We start from the raw sequence: 20713 nt of genomic DNA, 5'->3' as shown, positions 1-20713 counted from the left end.
GGATGATGCCATTTTAAGCAGGGGAACTTTTCTCTAATACCCAATACAACTAAGGATGACTCAAATCAACTGCCAATGGAACTTCAGACTCCCCCCCCCCACCTTTGTTTGTTTCGCCAGGACCTAAAAACCTGGCTCTTTGAGCTATCTGGCCTGGACTGAGGGGTTTTAATGATTTTAAATTGTGATTTTGACTTTTGGGGGCTATACTTAATTTAATTTTAATTTTATATTGCATTGTTTTTAAATTCTGCCCTGTAAACCGCCCTGTGTCCTTCGAGAATAGGGCGGTATATAAACCGAATTAATAAATAATAATAATAATAAATAAATAAATCTTGTCACATTTTTGACCTGGGGATGAAATAAAAAAGAACATGACAAAAAAAGTTGTTGCATTTAATGCATTGTCAGATGCCAAAAAGATAAAGGCCCGATGTGTCTGCACTGTTGGGGTTTATGGGGATCCTAATTTCAAATAGATAACAATAAGATTTTTCCCCACTAACATGCTCTCTTCTGGTTCTGCAAATATAGCAAATCATTCCAGCAATTTTGCTAACCATGGCTTATTTCTTTTAATGTTTGCAAATGTCACTATATACAAAGTAGAGATGTCTGGAAACAACAAACGATCATTGCAACATTTTTTTCATGTAACATATTCGTGTTGAGAAACCTGTATAAACAGGTTATAAAGCAGTCTATACATGAATATAGCTTTAATTACTTCAGCAATATATACAAACTAACTTTTACATATATACACAAATATATTTTACAAATAATAAATAGAAACAATCAAAGTCAAGATATATCTTCTCATATATAAAATTCCATTTGGTGATCAAGTGCTGTTGGCATTGTATTTGACTTTGCATTAAAAATCTTCAACTTGTTAAGAAATTGTCTTTTAAACCTCATTCCTGAGAAACTGGCTTCATCCAGAAGAAATAATATACATCTTTAAAGATATCCTTCAATGTTCACTTGTTTTTCCTACCTGAATGAAAGACCTATTTGCAGGGAAACCATCTCAATAAAGAAGTCTCTAAAGTATTGCATTTAATTTTTGCCACATTTGATAACTTTTTTCCTGCATTTGAAAACCAGGTGCTAAAGTGGCAGTATCTAAGCTCAGGCACATCTATGTTTTTATGTATCTTCACTGAAGTAAAAAATTATCTTTTCTATTTTAGGATACAACTTACTAAACCACTGTGAATATAATTGGTTGCAACTTTGAAAGTCTCGAGATTTTGATTAAAAAATTAAAATGAATTATTTTAAACATAACAATAAATATCTGTATCAAATACCTCTTTTTGTGTGTACTTCCTAATTCAACAAAATATTTGTGTATTCTCCAAAAGTGGGAGTTATAATACTACATCTTCATATGCTTACATTACTTTAAAAAAATATTATTTTCTAAGCTAGAAACAACAGTGTCAAAAAAGAGGATTATCTGTTTGGGATATGGATTTGTGAAAGTTATAGATTTAGTTGTCATCACTGTCCACAATCAATGCAGTAATTTTGTATGAGAAAATTGTTATAAGTAATATTCCTACCATTTTTATGATAGTGCTGTGCCTTTTTTATGGATAGTCATTTGATAAAGATGCGTATGTTTAATATAAATGCATTGGATTCCTTTTTAAAGGAAAATCATGAGACACTATGTAGGTATTTTCTCCTATGGTGAATTTATTGTTATATAAAGAGATTATGGATTGCTAAGTGTTTCCTAAATTTAATTATTTACCTACTGTGAAACAGCTTACTCTGGAATCTTTCAGACCTACAAAACATCATTATTCATATATATATATTGTGGCTTGTAAGCATTTATTGAATAAAAAGTCTAAATATTGCTCTTAATTGCTTATAAAAGTAGTTTATAGCCAGTCAAAGCTCCAAAACTGCAAATATCAGCTAAATGGACATTGCACAGCAAAACATCCATTTGTAGAACGTAAAAAAAACAACAACCAAAAACCTTAAACCAAATGCATGTAAAAATAAGAAATTCTTCAATAAATAGGGTTTTTTATACAAGTGCATTATAAAACAAAGTTGGTATAAGAATTATTGACATTTTTTCTGAATAATACAAAAATCACCATCTGTGAGAGAATTCTTCTTAATTATAAAAATAAAATTGGTTTATGTAGTTTTTGGTATATGCTGAGATGATCCAGATTAGGAGATCTATCTGTAGAAGTAGGTTTTACATACATGTTGCTCACTGAATCAGGAATCAAGTGTGCATTCAGATGTTGATCTGGATAAAGATAATGTCCATCTGTACTTCAGTGTTTCCAGTCAGATGTGAATTTGAATGTATATTGCTAGTCATATTCAGGCGAAACCAAATCAAGATTTCAGTCTGGGTGAATAATTCCTAGGGCAGTGTCAGCTGACAGTATTATAGAAGATAGATAATTATGTCAGTAAATTATTCCTGTTTGGTCAGCACTCTGGAGAATTTCCTTCCCAAAATAGAATGTCTTCACTCATGCATTATCCTGGCCTGGTCTCTAAAAAGAAAAATAATTTTAAAAATCTCAATAGTTGACACTACTTCCTAAATTAATTGGATCGGTGACTTCAGACATCTAGTTTAGTAATCTGATGGGGTAGCAACAGTAAATTTCTTTAATTTAAGCTATTTGCCCAGATGGTGGAAAGTGTCATTCTATCAGTATTCAACTTCCTTACTAAAGTACATTTCCCAGTTTTCTTCTGGAAAAAAAACCCTCTAGGCTACTGTTTCTGAAGTGCTTAGGATGCAATTTAATGAGTCATCCATATGTTCCATTCCAAGGAACACAAGCCACCTTTCCTTGAGCAAGATGTAAGACTAAAGGTTTCTATGCATTTTGCATTTGCAAACCCTGCAGGAGTTCAACAAGTAAAGCAAAACAAAGCATATAGGAACAGTAAAAATTCTTAACTGCTCTGAGATGTGAAGTGTAATGAATACTAATATAAAGAGCCTTTCTACCAAGTTTTTATAACCTTGCTTCACAAATCTAATGGCTACATAGGCAATACAAAAAAAGTACATAACAAAACAGAACTTTATACTCCTAAATATCCGTTCCCAAATAAATATGGTTACTAGACGTGAGATGCAAATATCCAATTGAGCCACTAGATGGCAGCAAAACAATGCAGAAAACTCAAAACTCTTTGCTGTGGTCTAGAGGCCCTTTGGATTTTTGCTGCCCAAATCTGATAGCTATACTAACATAAGACTGTCACTCTTAGAAATAAAGCACTTGTGGGGATAAATATTAATAAGGTGATTAATAACAAATTACAAATTCTACCTGAATTCCTCTAAATTCCTTCAAATCTCCAAGCAATCAAAACAGTGTGGAAATGCAAAGTACAGAATATATATTTTTTTAAAAATCACAGGGAAAATAATATAATTAAATCCCTATTCATTCCACCCATTCTCTACTACAAATATATCGATCACATCTCTGTATTAGCATTATGAGAAAACTTTTGGCTAGTTCTCTCACGTGCAGAATTCTACTCTCAGAAGCAGAAGGGCTTCCTCTGCATCAGTCTTCATACAAAGACTCTTTATGGCATGAACACTGGATAAACGTGAGACACGGAGATCTAGTGAAATCTATCTTCTATCTCTCCTGGAATTTGCAGAAAACACTCAAGTCCTTTGTTACCTCCCTAAAATCTAGAACAAGCAATACATTCCTGAGGAGAGAAGCTTTAGTGACCTTCTGCTGAAGTTCAAATCTAGCTTCAACATTTCCTATCATGGGTTCAGGTGCATATTTAAGCTGCCTCTTTTGTTTCTTAAGAAATTATTCAGGCTTTGGTAAGAGCAATATATTCTGTGAAAATAATACCCGAGGGAGAGACAGGGATGCCTTGTATCTACCGCATTTTATGATTGACAATGGATTCTCTTCTTCTAATTACCTAGTTTTAGAACTAAGTTATACATCTAGCACAGACATGTGAAATTCGCAACGTCATGTGACGTCGTGCGACGTATCGGAACTTTTTTCCCATTTCTGGCAATTGGATGGGTGCAGTTTCGGTGTGACGCATCCAGCCTGTGGGCCGGCACTTCGACACCCTTGATCTAGCAGAACCATTCAGCTTAGCTTTTCTTTCCCAAATGCAGGTGGAAAACTGTAGTTTGAATAGGATCTCTCCATAAAGTTGAGAGAATATCCTGAACACATAAAGCTAGCATGTTAGAGGAAACTGTTAATTTCCACTATAACTCGCTAATGTTCACAAGGTTTATATATAGGATTCCCTTTGTCCCTCCAACCCAACCTGCAGCAGAAAGACATCAGAAGCAGAAAGTGTGTCACACAATTTTCTGTCCAAAAAGCCTGCTTCTTACTATTTGACAACTGCAACGATGGAATGAATTTTCAGGGATGCACTGCATAGCGAATGAAAGAATTCTTACCATGAATCTGTGTCATTATGGTTTTTCTTACTACATCTCAGAAATTCTGCAGCTTCTCCCCCTTTTTGGAGGAAAGAAGATCCATTCTGTGAGCAGAACATCAACCTATACAAATAAACAGAACTGCTAAAGTAGCTGTAAACTCATCTTCTAAAAAGTCATATTTCATTATCTCAACTGTATTTAAAATAGAATTTCTGGCAAGGCATTAACTGATTGGTTCGTCCAAAAATTAAAAAGAAAACCAATATCTACTAGGTGTTTATAATATTAATTGTAGTCAGGTGAGTATTTAGCCTATCAGAATTGAACTGTGAAGGTGAGCCATTACAAATAGGAAACCATTACTATCAAATCAATCATAGCCTACAAGCAAAATAGGATCTATAAATATACGCAGAATCAATAATTCAGTCTAATTCCATATATTAAACAACAGAAAATGCCAAAAAGTGCATAATGTACCACATTTCTGCGGGGGAAAAAACCCTAGACATATTTCAAGGCATTTATTCTACAGCTTCTCCATCAGTTTTTGTAATTCTATTCAAGAATAGAATTACTATTCAAGAAAATTTCTCATCTTCTCATGTAGACCAAGGCAATTACAAGGATATTGGTGTTACTACAATATCTCTGTACCATGGGATTAATAAGGGTATCCTGTGTAAAAAGTTATTTCCAACATCATTTTTGTTACTTGTTTACTAAACACCTAGTACTCTAGAGAACATAGCATTATTTCTAAGATACAGCTGAGGATTAGAATTCTCATACTGAATCACAGTATTGAAAGGGAGAGTGAATTATTATTAGTAGCAGTAATAAATTAAAGGTCAGAGTTATTTATAGTGATTCAAAGATACTATGTGAGTTGAAACTAGAGCACTGTGGTTGTAGACTAGGGAATAGTCATGTACTCTTCTTTGTTGTATCTTCTCCCATTAGTATAAGCAAGCTGTCAATGGAAAGAGGGGGCAATGGAAAACATTCTCCTTCATGAAATAAGTGCCTTGGTTAAGTAAGAACACCCACTGTAATTCTCCAGTTTTTTATCATTTTAATTCATATGGGATTATCTTTCAGAAAACTCAGCATACAAATGAACCCAAAAGAGAACAAACAGATAATCAGTAATCTTGGATGGTGACAAAATGATTGACCGCAGAATAAAATAAAATAAAAGTAAACTTACTTTTTCTGGGTTTCTCCAGCTTTGATTCTGACAACTCGTATGCTAAATTCAGGGGTATCCCACCATCTCAAACTGAAAAAAGATTCTTTTTCCCACTGAAGTTTTACTATAAGCAGTTCTCCAATATCTACTTCGGTAAATACCAGGAAGGAACTTGTTTTGTTAGTGGAAATCTCAGGCCTGTTTAAAAAAAAAAGTTCAGTCTGTGCTTGTCTTCAACTCACCTTAGAATCTTATCTGAGAACATGAAAAAAGGTTTTCATTCACAGGATATAACAAAACCTTTTAATCAGAAGCAGCAAAATCACATAATAAATAAATAATGAGCCACAGTGGCACAGTGGTTAGAATGCAGTACTGCAAGCTACTTCTGCTGACTGCCGGCTGCCAGCATTTCGGCAATTCAATTCTCACCAGCTCAAGGTTGACTCAGCCTTCCATCCTTCCGAGGTCGGTAAAATGAGGAGCCAGATTGTTGGAGGCCATATGCTGACTCTGAAAACCGCTTAGAGTGGGCTGTATAGCACTGTGAAGTGGTATATACCGGTAAGTCTAAGTGCTATTGCTATCATAAAAATGATACCCTCCTTGTAAATCCAGGGAATCCTGTTGGCCTGTTAAGGACCCAGATGTCATTTCCAACATCCTCCAACTCTTGATTCTCACCTGCTAAATTTCAGATATATCAGCCCAGCCTCCCACATGTTGTCCTCCATTCCACCACTAATGTCTCTCCTAGTTTCTCTAACCCTACATCCTTCCAATTTTCTTCCCCAATCAGCTGAAAAGCCGTCCAAGACTTCTCTTTTCCTCATCAGTTAATGCTCTCCTTCCATCTCAAGAAGTTCCTTACATAATGATACGAAATAACTAATTGAAATATTGTTTTGACCTGACTTTTTGATGTAGACTCACTCCTTTTCAGAGAGATAGCCCTTGGCATGCCAGTTAAAGGCTGGAGCAACTTGTGACCCAAGCAAAGTTGGCCTCCTATTATAAATCTTCCTTTCCTAACTTGGCGTTTTCCAGATATGACATAACTCCAACTCTAGAGATTGCTGGAAATAGAAGAGCTGAACTCTCAATATATTTGGAGAGGACTGGGTTGGGAAAGTTGGTATAATCTTCACAGTAGCGATCATATAAAGTCAAAGAGAGAGATCTTAAGGAGCATTAATTTTACTTATTTGTCCAATTCATGTAGCTGCTCATTTCACAAACATGTGACTTACAGCTTACAACATTTTTTTTTCTCAGTAGCAGCCCTCTTTTTTCCAGATCACTTTCATTTAGACAAGCACATGCCCAAGATAGTAGCTGACAGCACAGCTATGGGTGACAGCAAACTGAGACAATTCAGATTAAAACATGCAACTGGTAATCCCGTTCTTTATTACTCCTGCTAGATCCCATACTATATCCAGCATGAATGGTAAGCGCCAGTATGCTCACAGACCAATCCCTTATATACTTTTAAATTCCAAACATTTATTGGGAGACTAGAATGCACCAATAGGCTTTCTTAGGAAATAGCTGATTTTCAAGGAGGGAGCATCTCACCAGATTGCCTTTTAGCAAATGATTAGTTTGTAACACATGATCATTAAGCGAATCTTGCATACTTAATTTTTTTTAAGGACTAATGTTATTGCCACTTAGCTGCTTGCCTTCGTAATGCAAAAGGTCTAATGTCAGGTTCAAGAGATGCACATTTTATGTACTTCACCCAAGCAGAAATGCATAATTGGGAAGTCACCATTTGTACAATTTTCTATATACAAATGTACATTTCTCAAACAGAGCAACTAAATACAATCAATTTTTCCTTCTTTGTGCTTACAGGGCGTGTCAAAAGCCTAAATATTATCTCTTTTTTACACTTCATTGAAAGGCAACGGGTAGGAGAAAACGGATGACTATTCACTTGTCTCATGCAGCACTTTTGTATAATATGCAAAAAGTTATCTGAGAACTCCTAAAACACACTCGGAACAATTAAATGGAACAAAATGTACCACATCCTTTAGTGAAAACCCACAATCTGCACACATGCAGGAACCATTATCAAATGACTCTGCAAGCAATTTCTGCAGCCAATAGGAAGATATTTTTTTTAAAAAAAAAGTCTAGCTGCTACATAATGCGACAGTATATTGATAAATGTGTAGGCAACTGTTTCAGCTGATACTCACATTACAAACGGTACGTTCTCACTTTCCTTCTTGGTGCCATAAAAAGAAATAAGAAATGGCTCATTTCTCTTGGTAATGTTCAATTTTCCAAAAAAATGTACCTTGACCTGGAAATGAAAGACTGAGAGCAAAAGATAAAAAATATTAATAAATTCTGCCAGTTTTGGTTTGGAACATAGTATTTTTATGCTTAAGTATGCGAAGTAATTTTATAGAGAACATTTCATAAGTATAAAAAATCCTAACCCCAAAATAATTTCAGATAATCTGCAAACAGAAGGGGATGGTATAAAGTTCTGATATTCTCCCATCTAATTTCCCACAATGTTTGAAGATCAGATCAAATATTATTTGAGAATTCTGTACTGCAATACCAAGTATGATTGTATGAGATAAAGGAGTTTCTTCCTTCTAAGTATAAATTATCTAATTCTGCTATAATGTAAAAAGGATTCAGTTATCAATCTGAATGGTCTCTTATTATGAGATTTTGAAGTATATCTTTGCCCCCCCCCCCGCAAATATTTATTATATGAAAATAACATTGCTAATTTAATTAATAGCAGTGCAAATAACAACAGCATCAAATAACATCTGCCCATCACAGGTCCTTGGGAAGGACTGATAGATAAAAATGCCAAATCCAGTCAAAACAGCTGGCTGCACAACAACCATAATAATACATATGAATATATTTATTTGTAGATTCTACCCTAACAATTCTTAGTTAGGACTTCAATTAAGTTTCTACCAGTCTTAGATTGTGAATCTAACTGTAGATTACTCTCACATAACAACAACCTAATATTAACAATAGATGGTCTCATCAAGCCTTAGGAGTTGATACTGACTATTCTGGGGGAATCCTGTCTCAGAAAATCTGTATTCGTTTACAAATAAAATCAGGTCACGGGTTTGATATTAGAATTTATTATGCACCTGAAAAATACAAATGTATCACATTTGACATGAACTGCTTCATTTTCAATTTCAATAGTAGGATTAAATTAAAACAAGTGCATTATTTGAATCTAATAGGTCTGTCGTTCTTAAATTTATAATGAACTCAGTCTTTAATCAAGCAAAATGTTATTATTTCAATGAGGCCTGTGCAAGAGTCCTTTCTGGTTCAATTTGTTCTGAAATTAGTGTTTTCACACGTTATATTACGGCAGTGGCATACTCATGACCTAAAAATAAAAGCTTTGCAGAAGATCACCAATACCTTTATAAGGCGCATATGCACGGGTCTTTAGATACATTTTGCTGCTCCTCTTGCTTCCCACTCTTTTGACTTCATACCCTAAATTGTTGCAACGATTCTTTCGGCAGCTCAAGCAAAGCCCTCTTTCAAATGTTTCCTTTGAATTGCATCGATACGCCATGATTGGTTTTTCTTCGTACAAGAGGGAATCAATGAAGAGGTGGATGGAGCGTTCATGAGAGCATTTTATCAGCTGATCAGATTCTTAGGGAAGAAAAACAACATAAGCTGCACTGTATAGAGACGTATTTCTATTGTTTAGCAATTACGATAAGCCAGTCTGCACCAGATGTTCTCTAAGTGTATCAAATTTGGCGAGAATTCTCTCATCCTCTGAAAAACGCTTCAGTTGTGAAGCTAGTGTTCATTTTTAGTCACACTGAATGCCATTGTTTTTCTTCACTGCTGCTTCTTCTTCTTCAGTACTATTTCACCCTACTTGGCTACTATTTCTCCTGTCCTGCATTAAATCTCATCAACAGCGTCCTCCAATACTGCTGATAATAATCACAATGATCTATAGCTCATTGTATTTGCTAGATAAGGAAGAAATTAAGGACAGTCTAGGTCAGGCATGGAGAACTATGGCCTTTTTTATTTTTAATTTTTTAATTCCATTTATATCCCGCCCTTCTCCGAAGACTCAGGGCGGCTTACAAGCTTAGCAGTAGCCTTCATTCTATGTATATGCCTGCTTATTAGGGCTTTCACACACACACCCCAAGCGGCATTATTACAAAGTCAGCTTAATTGCCCCCAACAATCTGGGTCCTCATTTTACCTACCTCGGGAGGATGGAAGGCTGAGTCAACCTTGAGCCTGGTGGGATGCGAACCTGCAATAATTGCAGGCAGCTGGTGTTACTGAAGGAGGCATTAGCCCACTGCTCCACCAAGGCTCTTTTTTATGTGAACTTCAGCCATTCTGGAAGTTCAGAGATTGTAAAAGGGCCATTGTTCTCCAACCCTGGTCTAGACTGAATATTTGAGCATAATAGTGTGTTATCTATAACTGACTACACATAGATAAGCACAACCTACAATACAGTTTACATGCTACACATAGTGGACCAGCTATCACTACAGCTGAAGTATCACATGCATGCAATGAAAAGTGAGCAGAGCACTAGCACATGACACCTCTTGTGTATCTCTGCAGTACTGCCTTACTTTTCATCTTCTGTAACTTGAGAAGGGATGTTAGTCATAGATCAATACAGGTAGTCCTCAACTTATGGCCAATCACTTAGCGACCATTCAGTTATGAGCCCCCCCCAAATGTCCTTTCAACATCCCCCCACATAGTCACATGATCACATTTAGAGCGCTCAGCAACCACCCCACATTTATGGTTGTTTGCAGAATCCCATAGTTACATGAATGCGATTTATGACATTTTTTTTTGCTGGAAACTGGTGTTTAGTTCCTGTTTGTGGCCCCCCCCCCCAAAAAAATCACCCATTGCAGACAAGAGGTTGCTTAATGGCTGAGTCCCTTAACAACCACCGCAAAAAATGTCATGAAATTGGGCTGGTCACATGATGATCCGCTAATAATCAGCAAGATTTATGACTGCAATTCCAAGCTCCTACATAGCATACATGAGCCATAGGTCAAGCACTACCTCTAATCCCTGATGTAAACAGATAGTTTAATGGGGAGGAGGGAAAGCTCTACTTAATTTGGACCCAGTGTGAGCAGAACTCTGAGCCACATGAGGAACAAAAATAAAGACAAACTTCTTCATTACTAGGTGTTTCTACAATGAATCTAAGAAAGGGAAACAATTCTGAACAGAACTAACGTTAAGTCACGAATAGCAGTGGCCACAGAATCTTCCTGATACCAATGTCCTTGTAGCGTGTGAGTGTGTGTGGGGGGGCGGAGGCAGGGCATTCAGATTTGAAAACTTACCTTGGAAGCCTTTCTGGGCAATCAGGCGCAGGGCTTCAGCTAAATTGCAACCTGGCTGGAAGCCACCTCCATTGGGATAGATATCAATGTGGCCCACCGGCTGTTGTATGCCAATGCTGCGATCTGGGGAGCCTCTGATGAAAGTATGCAAGACATCTACGAAGACGGCATCATCTGGAGAAAGGCGCCTGGATGCCTCAGCATATTCAAAGAGGGGCCCCGCAGGATCTAACCCTTAACGCGAAGAAAGAGACGCGTTATTTGGATGCCATTGGCAGCATCGTGATAAAAACTGCAGATACGGTCCGTATTTTTATTCATTATCGGGGCCAAAATTCCTGTCAATAGTATGGGGTTTTACAATGCTCTCTGTTAAATGAGAAATTTATTTTATGTTTTGCCTTTATTCTTTTGATGAATAGCTTGAGTCAATCAACGTGCCTAATGTTCCTTCCTCCTCCTATTTTCCCCACAACAACCATGAGAGGTAAGTTGGGCTGAGAATGTGTGAGCTCCTGATCATTAGTTTCTAGTCTGGTGCTTTAACCGCTACACTAAACTGTTGTCCTGAAAAAACAAGGAAGGAAGGAGGCAGGCTGTAGTTTTAAAATAAACAAGAACTCAGCTGTAATTAGGCTGTGCCCAAAACAGCATGCAACACTACAGTAATCAGTCAATGTGAAGCCTAAGATATTATGTCCGCCCCCCACAAAAAAAAACTTTCATAAAAATATAGGTAATCCTTGACTTACAACCATTTATTTAGTGACCAAAATTACAACAGCGCTGAGAAAAGTGACTTATGACCATTTTTCATGCTTATAACTGTTGCAGCATCCCCATGGTCATTTGATCAAAATTCAGACTTTTGGCAACTGGCAGGCATTTATAGTGGTTGCGGTCTTCTGGGGTCACATGATCACCTTTTGTGACATGCTGAGAAGCAAAGCCAATCGGAAAACAAGATTCACTTAACAACTGTGTTACTAATTTAACCAATGCAGTGATTCACTTAAGAACTGTGGCAAGAAAGTTGTAAAACGGGACAAAATTCACTTAACAACTCTCTTGCTCAGCAATGGAAATTTTAGGCTCAATTGTGGTTATAAGTCAATGACCAGCTCTAGTGATTTATTTATCTTTTGCTGTACTATACACAAAGCAAATGCTTGTAACATTTTGGTGTTATTTCCAAAAATTCAAATATAAAGAAGTTAAAAGGAAAAAAACATATGAAACATTTCACTGATATAGAACAAAACCATGAAAGGATCGTGCAAATGTTATGTAAATGCTTTAAGTATTTCTGAAATGTCAAGTACCTCTTCTAAAAAAAAATCAATTTCCAGCATTTATAAATGAATTGCACAATTGTCTGCAAAGGCAGTTAATTCCAAAGTTATAATTAAGGCTTCAAATAAGTATTTAAACAAAAAGCTTAAGACTGCCATCCAAATAGCTTATTTTACAGGTCATGTGTTGCTTTCATAAAGGCAGAAATCCTCAGTTCATAAATCCCACTGAAGCCAATGACTTCCCAGGGCAAAGACTGCCATTAAGGCACTTACTTTTTAAAAAAAAAAATTTAAGGAGGAGGAGGAGGAGGATTTGTAACATACAATGGCTCTTTAGAATCTTGAAGGAAAAGCAATGGTATGTATGCTGGAAAAAGCACCGTTTTCATTAGCTCCTCGTTTTATAATACTTGCTATCAACATATGCCAGTATTCCAAAATATTTAGTGCTTTGAATGATCCACTGCATTTTCCCTTCTAATTATTATTCTAATAGCATTAATGATTTGCTTACCTGTAATTCTATTAATCTTTCTATTGGTCAGACTTCCAGCAATGCCGGCAACATGGGCACCGAGGCTGTATCCCAGCAAATGGACATTGTCGAGAGAATAACTGAACTGCTCCTAAGAACAATCATTTTTAAAAATATTAAGGTTCAAATGCAAATTTTAACTTGCTTATTATTTAAAAAAATATTATAATAACAGCAGGAAATTTGCACACTTTTATATAAAACACAAGTACATAAAAATCTATGTAAGACGGCTAAGGGACAAAACCTGAGAGCAGCAAAAGAAAAGTGGATTTTTAAAAAAACAAAACAAACAGGATTTTATGCTTAAAACATTCAGAAAGACTTGTAAATCCAGAGATACATTTTTCTAAATTATTGATAACTCAGCCTTCTTCATCAACAAGATGGAATACATTTTAATTTTTTTAAAAAAAAATTAAGCATAAATACAACATTTAAAAACTGTATCATAACAAAAAGAAATAGAACAGCAGCCAGAAAAGAAAATATAATCCATGCGTGTTCAACATCCTGCCCAAGGGTTTTATCTGTAAGAAGAGCATTTCTTGACAAAGATACTAAAGGAAGATAGGCATTTCTGGTGAAAAAGTAATAATTTATATTTTGAAAAGATGGATGGATGGATTTGGATATGGAGATACAGAGAGAAAAATTTTCCTAGAGATACTGCATAATGGATAATGTTAGCAAATTTGTACATTTATCCTCATGTGGGATCTGGCTCAAAAGGAACCGAGCTCTGTTTACAGCCTGTTTTTCTGCAAAATGTAAAGTATCGGAACTAGCCTAGCCTCATGTTTACTCTCCATTAAAAGAGGTACTCAATTTGTGGCTCTGTCCCACCTGCCCAGATGAGGAAAGGGGGAAAGAAGGCCACCTGGTAACATTTTAAGTGAACTTCACGAGGCCTCCAATCTTTCATGCATACTGTCAACAGCCATAAAAAAAAACATTGTCTCCTTTCCAAGAATCAGCACCGCCTCATTGCTTCCAAGAACTGAATTTCAGATGAAGATCTAAACAGAGAGATAGTTCTCCACTCCACGTCATTTGAAGGTATTAGTTGATCAAATTTATATAGCTGCCGGTTCACAAGAAATGACTCTGGGCGTAGCTTGCTGCATCCAAAATTTACTTGAGAACAGCCTCATGCATTCAGAAGGCAATTTGAAGGGACCATGTTATCAAGATGGAAGTAAGGAGACAGCAAAGGAATGCACAGAGTTGAGCAGCAGTGTATTAAGAATACTTGCACAGATAGCTGGGATAGTTTCCAACATAGCTATACATAGCTTGAAAAAAGACACAGCAGCTTTAACAATCCATAGCAAGCTATTCCATATATTCCCTTGTGTTTCAAGGCCCTCTTTTAGAGGCTTTGAACAGCCCTATTGTAAGAATGTGAAGAACAGCAATATATTCATCACTACCCAGCAGAGGGCACATTTGGCACATCAGGAATGAAAAAAAAAATACTCTAGGTCAAAGATGTCCCGAGTATATAAGTACTTGATTCAGGTATCTTGATTCCTTAATTACAAAACTGATACTTAAGACTTGACATCGCTTGCATCGCTTGCATTTAATGCATTTAATAGTAGTCCTCAACTTATAACAATTCGTTTAGTGACTGTTCAAAGTTACAATGGCACGGAAAAAAATGACTTGTGACCATTTTTCATACTTACAACCACTGCAGCATCCCCATGGTCACGTGATCAAAATTCAGCGGCTTGGCAAACTGGTTCATATTTGTGACGGTTGCAATGCCATGGGGTCACGTGATCACTTTTTACGACTTTCTGACAAGCAGAGTCAATGGGGAAGCCAGATTCACTTAACAACCCTGTTACTAACTTAACAATGCACTGATTCACTTAACAACGGTGGCAAGAAAGGAGGTAAAATGGGGCAAAACTCACTTAACAAATGTCTCACTTAGCAACAGAAATTTTGGCCTCGATGATAGTCATAAGTCAAGGACCACATCAATTTTCCAACCATCCTTATGAACACTGTTTCTTATAAAAATATAGTAGTGTCAGTGCAAGTATTGCTAACAAAACTTTTCAGGCAAAAGCTGGAATACGAATGTTTGGATGTTTCCACAAATTAAAAATAAGAATGAACAGAGAATAACAATATTATGGATCTATCTATTTATCTATCTATCTATCTATCTATCTATCTATCTATCTATCTATCTATCTATCTATCTATCTATCTATCTATCTATGCTACATATGTTAGCTTACGTAGACATGTTTTTCCCAATGAGAAAGCATTCCATCATGTAATTCTCACTAGCAGGCACAGCATAGCAATAGCTCCATCATAAGAATCCACATATTCTACTTTGGAAACTTTCACAAACAAATTGGAGATATACTGACAGTAAAAATAACTGTTCCATTCTGAGGTATGGCAGATCCTGCCACAAATCCCCTCCACAGAAATGAGGAACAAAATAAATTGCTTTTCATTCCAAGGCCTTATTGCATGCAGTATGCATTTGTTGGCCACATAATGAGAGTGTCGAAAAGGCATCAAGCCATTTTTCCCCTTAAAAGTGCAAGAGCAAGAAGGGTGATAAAGCAGAAAATGGACCACCTATAAGGTCCATTTAACTTTATTTTTTAAAAAAATGGTTAAGTACAGTTTCAAATACAGTTCAGCCAGAAATAAATATAGCTAACGTTGTGGAATCAAAACCCCAAGGGGCTGGGTTTTTTAGCAGGCATAAGTTCCTCATTCTGAAATGCCCTTATCTTGCATTCTAGGTATTCAACGCTTTTAACTCTCGAGATACTGTGCTGTACAGAACTTGCAAATAGATGCTTACCTCCATCCAATCAACGAATGCAGCAACATCTTCTCCCACCTCCTTTGTAAAGTATGCAGACGTTGTATAATGCAAACTGGCTCGAGCTAACCAGTTAACCACAATGACGTTAGAATCAGGTTCCCTGTTGTACAGTGCCTTCACCAGCTTAGGAACCCAGCTCTCATACATGCCAGTCACCTAGAATACGATAAACTCTATGTCAATCTGTAACATTAACCTCAAATGATAGATATTAAGTACACTTGCAGAAAGAAGAAATATAATCATCGAACAGTTTCAAAGTAAGTAACCATAAACAAGCTTAGGAGTGCATTGATAGTAACCTTGTCCAATCTGGTGCTCTACAGATGTAGCAGACTAAAGCTTTCATACATTTCCATGTTAAAGAGTTTATGGGAATTGTTCAAAACATATGGAAAATAACCAGGTGGGAAAGACTGCCTGGGCATATTATATCTTAATGCATAAAAGATTAATCCTTTAATAGATAGGAAATTCACTGCCACAAGTTGTGCAAAGGCCAGTACCTTTATATATTTATTGCAAAATGGAGAATTAGTGAATTATGCCCACCTTTCCAAGTAAACCCCATGCTGTTATGGCTATTTGAAGAGCATTAGAAAAATCAACTGTGTGACAACAAGCAAAATATTGTGTGTTTTTTTGTTGAGAGGTTCTAGCGGTTTTAAGGAAATATAGGGGAGAGGAAAATGAAGAAGACTATAGAAAGAACTGAGAGGATTTGCATTGAATGTATGTAAGTTGAGCAAAGCACAAGTGTTCGTTTTAACTTGTGCAGACCCTGGTGGTGAAGAAGTAATCAGCATTGTAGGAGATGACCAGGCTGAGCCCTAGTGAGGGGTCCCTTCACGCCCACAAGAGATTCAAGTCCATCCTTTCTTGAATTACATGGACTCTTATCTACTGCCAATCTGTTAGTAGTTCAGATTCTTGGGATGAACTAGAATGGATTAAAGCTGTACTCATTTGAACAATCTTGGTTCACGATTTCTTGCACCCGACACTTATTTAATAACAATAATTACAACTGTTAGATTTTTATCCCGCCTTTTGAATATATAGTTCATAAACATAGCTAAGACCCCTGTCTCCTATTTCTCCCATAACAAGCCATAATTACTATAACAAAAAACCCTGCTGGGATAATGCTCAGGTTTCTTGGACATAAACTTTGGAGAACATAAAGTTTAAGAAATGCAAATGTGTGTGTTATGTTAGCAGGTAAAAAAAAGGATTAATGAACAACATGGATGTCAAATGAGCTCCAAGTTTCTTTACCATTCTTATTGCAAGACTTCTTAATATTAATGCTAGCCTCAAGAAAATGTTCCCAAGCTGCAGAGAATGGCTGTAGTGCAACAGCAGGGTTTTTTTTTGCTTTGCAAGCAGACAATCCTGGTTTTAATCTCTGGCTTTTCCAGGTAAGCCTAGAAAAGATCCAGCTTCCATTTCCATTTCCATTTCCCTATGTCAAGTCTGCCCTTTGGAACTTAGGGCAAACTCTAGGTGGCCCTGGTCATTTAGTTCTTCCCAGACAGGAAATGCTATAAAGACTTCCCTATTAAAGATTCATGTCTTGCTTAAGCAACAAGGTCTTCCCAACTCCAATGTTTTTCATTGCTCCCCAAGCAATATGGCTTCTAGTTCTCGTCATGAATAGAATTGCCTGGATCACCTTTACAGCTATGTCCCACTTAGCATGACAGCTTATCAGATTTCAGCACTATTGGGAAAAAAGAATGCTAGGACAGATGGCCTGATGCAGCAAAACAGTTGTTTTCTTGTAAGAGTTATGATCAAATTGTGATGTTTAAACTAAGGTTGGAGTTGCTTTAAAAAGAACACGTATTATAATTTCCAAACATGATCCAGAAGACAATACAGGTAGTCCTTAATTTATGGCCAATTCCTTAGTGACCAGAATTATGATAGACACCCATCCTCCCCCCCCCAAGAAATGGGACTTATAACAAGGCTTCAAACCTCTGATGTCAGGGTCATGCGGTGAGCCACTTTATGACCATCATGACTTAAGACCAAAATAGTGGTCTCAATTACAGTCATTAGTTGATAATTACCTATAGAGCTTAAAAGGCTACCCATTCCAGAAATGAGCTGACTATAAATAAAAATGCACGGCAATTAATTTGTTGGGTTTTTTAAAAAAAAATCACTATATGGTGTCTGGTCACATCAGACTATCTAAGAGCCTTTAGTGCAGGGGTCTTCAAACTTGGCCCTTTTATGACTTGCAACTCCCAGAATTCCTCAGCCAGTGTGCTTGGCAGGGGAATTCTGGGAGTTGAAGTTCACAAGTCATAAAAGGGCCAAGTTTGAAGACCCCTGCTTTAGTGAATAGCTATGGAAATGTTTGACTCCTCTTACCGTCCATCCATGTATAACCACAAAAGTTTTACTGGTATGATTGAAGTTGCAATCTGCTACACTTGTTTCCTGTCCAGGAACTAGGTGACAAATGTCTTCATCAGGCTTTTCAGGTATTCTTAAAGAAAATTTACTCTCAATACCATTGAAGTCTTTCTCGTTTTCTATAACGTTTCCTGAAGTTAAAAAAGAGAGGGAATTTTTAAGTGGTATGAAAGAAAGGAACTGTTAGCCAATAACATGAATAGTCTATTTAAGATTCTCCCTGATATAGAAATCAATAAAATAAGCAGGAAGCTAAGTGATTCAGCACTAATAGTGATTTATTAGCATCCCCAGTAGCAGTGGCACAGATGGGCCACCAGGAGAACTGTTTATCCTAGTACATCTTTGATAGAGATTTCTGCAGTGGCAGCTAGAAAGAAAAACAAGCCACCTATTTAAGTTTCTTTAAGTTTCCATACAATGAAGCTAAGCAAGAATATTATTTTCAGATAGCAGAGGGGAGAAAAAGTCACAATATTATACTTATTTTATTTTATTACAGTAAGTTCAGTCTACCTGCAGAAACTCACACATCTCTTTATATTGCTTATGAGCAGTTTATAAACACTTCCAGTTTGTGCATAAATATTCCTTCTGTTAGATGGGTGCTTACTGATACATTTCTTTTCACCATAAATTTTATACAGACCTTAATTTTTAGCCTTCCATTTAACTCTTTAATAAAAGCTGAGGCAAAAAGCAGAAAATATTACCATACCATATTCAAGAAGTCGCATAAAATGGTTTTTTAACAAATTTAATCAGTTTAAACCAATTTTGAAAGATTTTAATAAAATGTTATGGATTATTGCTACTGTGAATATATTTTATATACCAAATATAATTAATTCCTATTGGAGTGCATTTTGATTATGGTATGGATGGTGAATGTCATCAGAAGCAAAGCAAATTTGCTTGCAAGATTATGTAATAGTCGATTAAACTCATTCCACATTTCAGTCAAAAAATGGTCTGTAAGTTGTCCTGGCACCCTTTTAAGATATGCTTTAAAAGCATTTACATCTGACACAGCTTGTATAGCACTCGGACAATAATAAGATCATTAAGCACCAGCTACATGCAACACGTGGGTAAAATGTCCATTTAAAAAGAGTTAAAGTAGCAGGATAAGAGAAAACCCAATGCTTTGGAAACTATTAGTTAAGAATTGTTTGTTTTGATGAAAGGCAACTTTATGGTCTCCCTAGATGAACTAGCTTTGCTTGCAGAAGTTATATAGAGCAACCATAGATGAGAATACAGTGGCTCCTGTGTTATGACTTACTTAAAATAAAAATCAGTGAAATGAGTGCTTTCATATTAAACTGCACATAGAGAGGGAAGGAAGAAGTTGATTTACGCATGTCCAAGATTGTTGAAAGCCAAAGGTTTATTGTACTTCTCATGAGGTCTCTGTTCAATAAAGGTAAGTAACGTGTGACAAAGTTGAAGCTATTTCGAATCTATCCCATATAGATGAAAAGCTGTCCAGGCACTTTTCAGCAGGGATAAAGTAAGAGAAGTACAATGAATCAGGGGTCCTTGGCACTAATGATGCTACCTAGTCTGGGTGATGAAACATCTGAAAGAAATCAACCAAGCTCAGAGAGCACCAAGGACCCCTCATTTCAACCCTGACTTACAAATATTCTCCTTTATTGGTACAATGAATCAGCCTAATTTTGCCTTTTCATTTATGTATCACACCCTGAGTTCTATTTCCTAATACACTAAAGAGTCCCATGTTGATTTTTTGAATCCATTGACAAAATCTTTGCAGCCATCAAATAGATATGTCACATACACAAACTATTATTCACCAGGCTGCCCACAATGAATAACTTACAAAAGTGTTGGATTACAATTTTTAGGTTATTTGATAAAGATAAGTCATAATACTCCTGGAAAGCACTAAGTTGGGAAAGACTGTGCAGAATATTGCTCTTTTACAAAGGTTAGAAAGCATTTTAACATAATCCTCATGGCCACAGTCTGAATTGTTTTCTGAACAGGCAAACCGCAAACTCATCTCTTAATTTTCTAGGTAACACATGTCCTACTTGGTCTAGCTCCATCTCTCAAATATTTGTTCATCTTTTGGTAACACAAAATGTCAACAAACCTGCACTGCTAATTACTCGATTTTGCATTTGATGTATAACTTCCATGGTGATATTGCAACATGCCTGAAATGCATTTGTGAACTTCAAAACAGCAAAAACAAAATTAAAAATAAGGAAATACTATATTTGCACACAAGAATAGTAGTGCCGCTCTCAATTCGTCTGAGGTTTTGCTTAGTAACAAAAAGACAAATTGCTTGTAAAAGATTCTGGGGATAAGATATGCATGCACTAATTTTAAAGAGCTTTCCACTGCAAATTCAATCGAATTCCTAACACTGAGCCCGTATTAAAGCAGGCTGACATGTCAACTTATCTCATATATTTAGCAGTGCTGAAGGATATTCATTTAATATACAAGCAAAGCAATCCAGACATCAGGACATAAACAACTTTATCACAGCAATAGGTCTGGCAGGACAGGCAGAT

The 20713-nt window shown here is 36.3% G+C and overlaps 1 protein-coding gene across 1 annotated transcript in view; it reads right to left on the bottom strand.

Annotated features, from left to right (window-relative positions):
- Positions 1 to 663: 663 nt before the first annotated feature.
- Positions 664 to 20713, bottom strand: part of LPL (lipoprotein lipase) — a 29258-nt gene continuing 9208 nt past the window's right edge. The window contains exons 2-10 of the mRNA XM_081320323.1: positions 18117 to 18292; positions 15708 to 15887; positions 12842 to 12953; positions 11033 to 11266; positions 9081 to 9323; positions 7856 to 7976; positions 5664 to 5843; positions 4469 to 4573; positions 664 to 2543 (exon numbers count right to left, since the gene is read on the bottom strand). Of these exons, the coding sequence (XP_081176449.1) occupies position 2543; positions 4469 to 4573; positions 5664 to 5843; positions 7856 to 7976; positions 9081 to 9323; positions 11033 to 11266; positions 12842 to 12953; positions 15708 to 15887; positions 18117 to 18292 (1352 nt within the window). The 3' untranslated portion in view covers positions 664 to 2542. The remainder of the gene's footprint in view (positions 2544 to 4468; positions 4574 to 5663; positions 5844 to 7855; positions 7977 to 9080; positions 9324 to 11032; positions 11267 to 12841; positions 12954 to 15707; positions 15888 to 18116; positions 18293 to 20713) is intronic.

Source organism: Vipera berus, assembly GCF_964194415.1.
Source record: "Vipera berus genome assembly, chromosome: 2".
NCBI lineage: Eukaryota > Metazoa > Chordata > Lepidosauria > Squamata > Viperidae > Vipera > Vipera berus.
The sequence above is the reverse complement of the archived record's forward strand: the minus strand, read 5'-3'. Positions and strand labels throughout refer to the sequence as shown.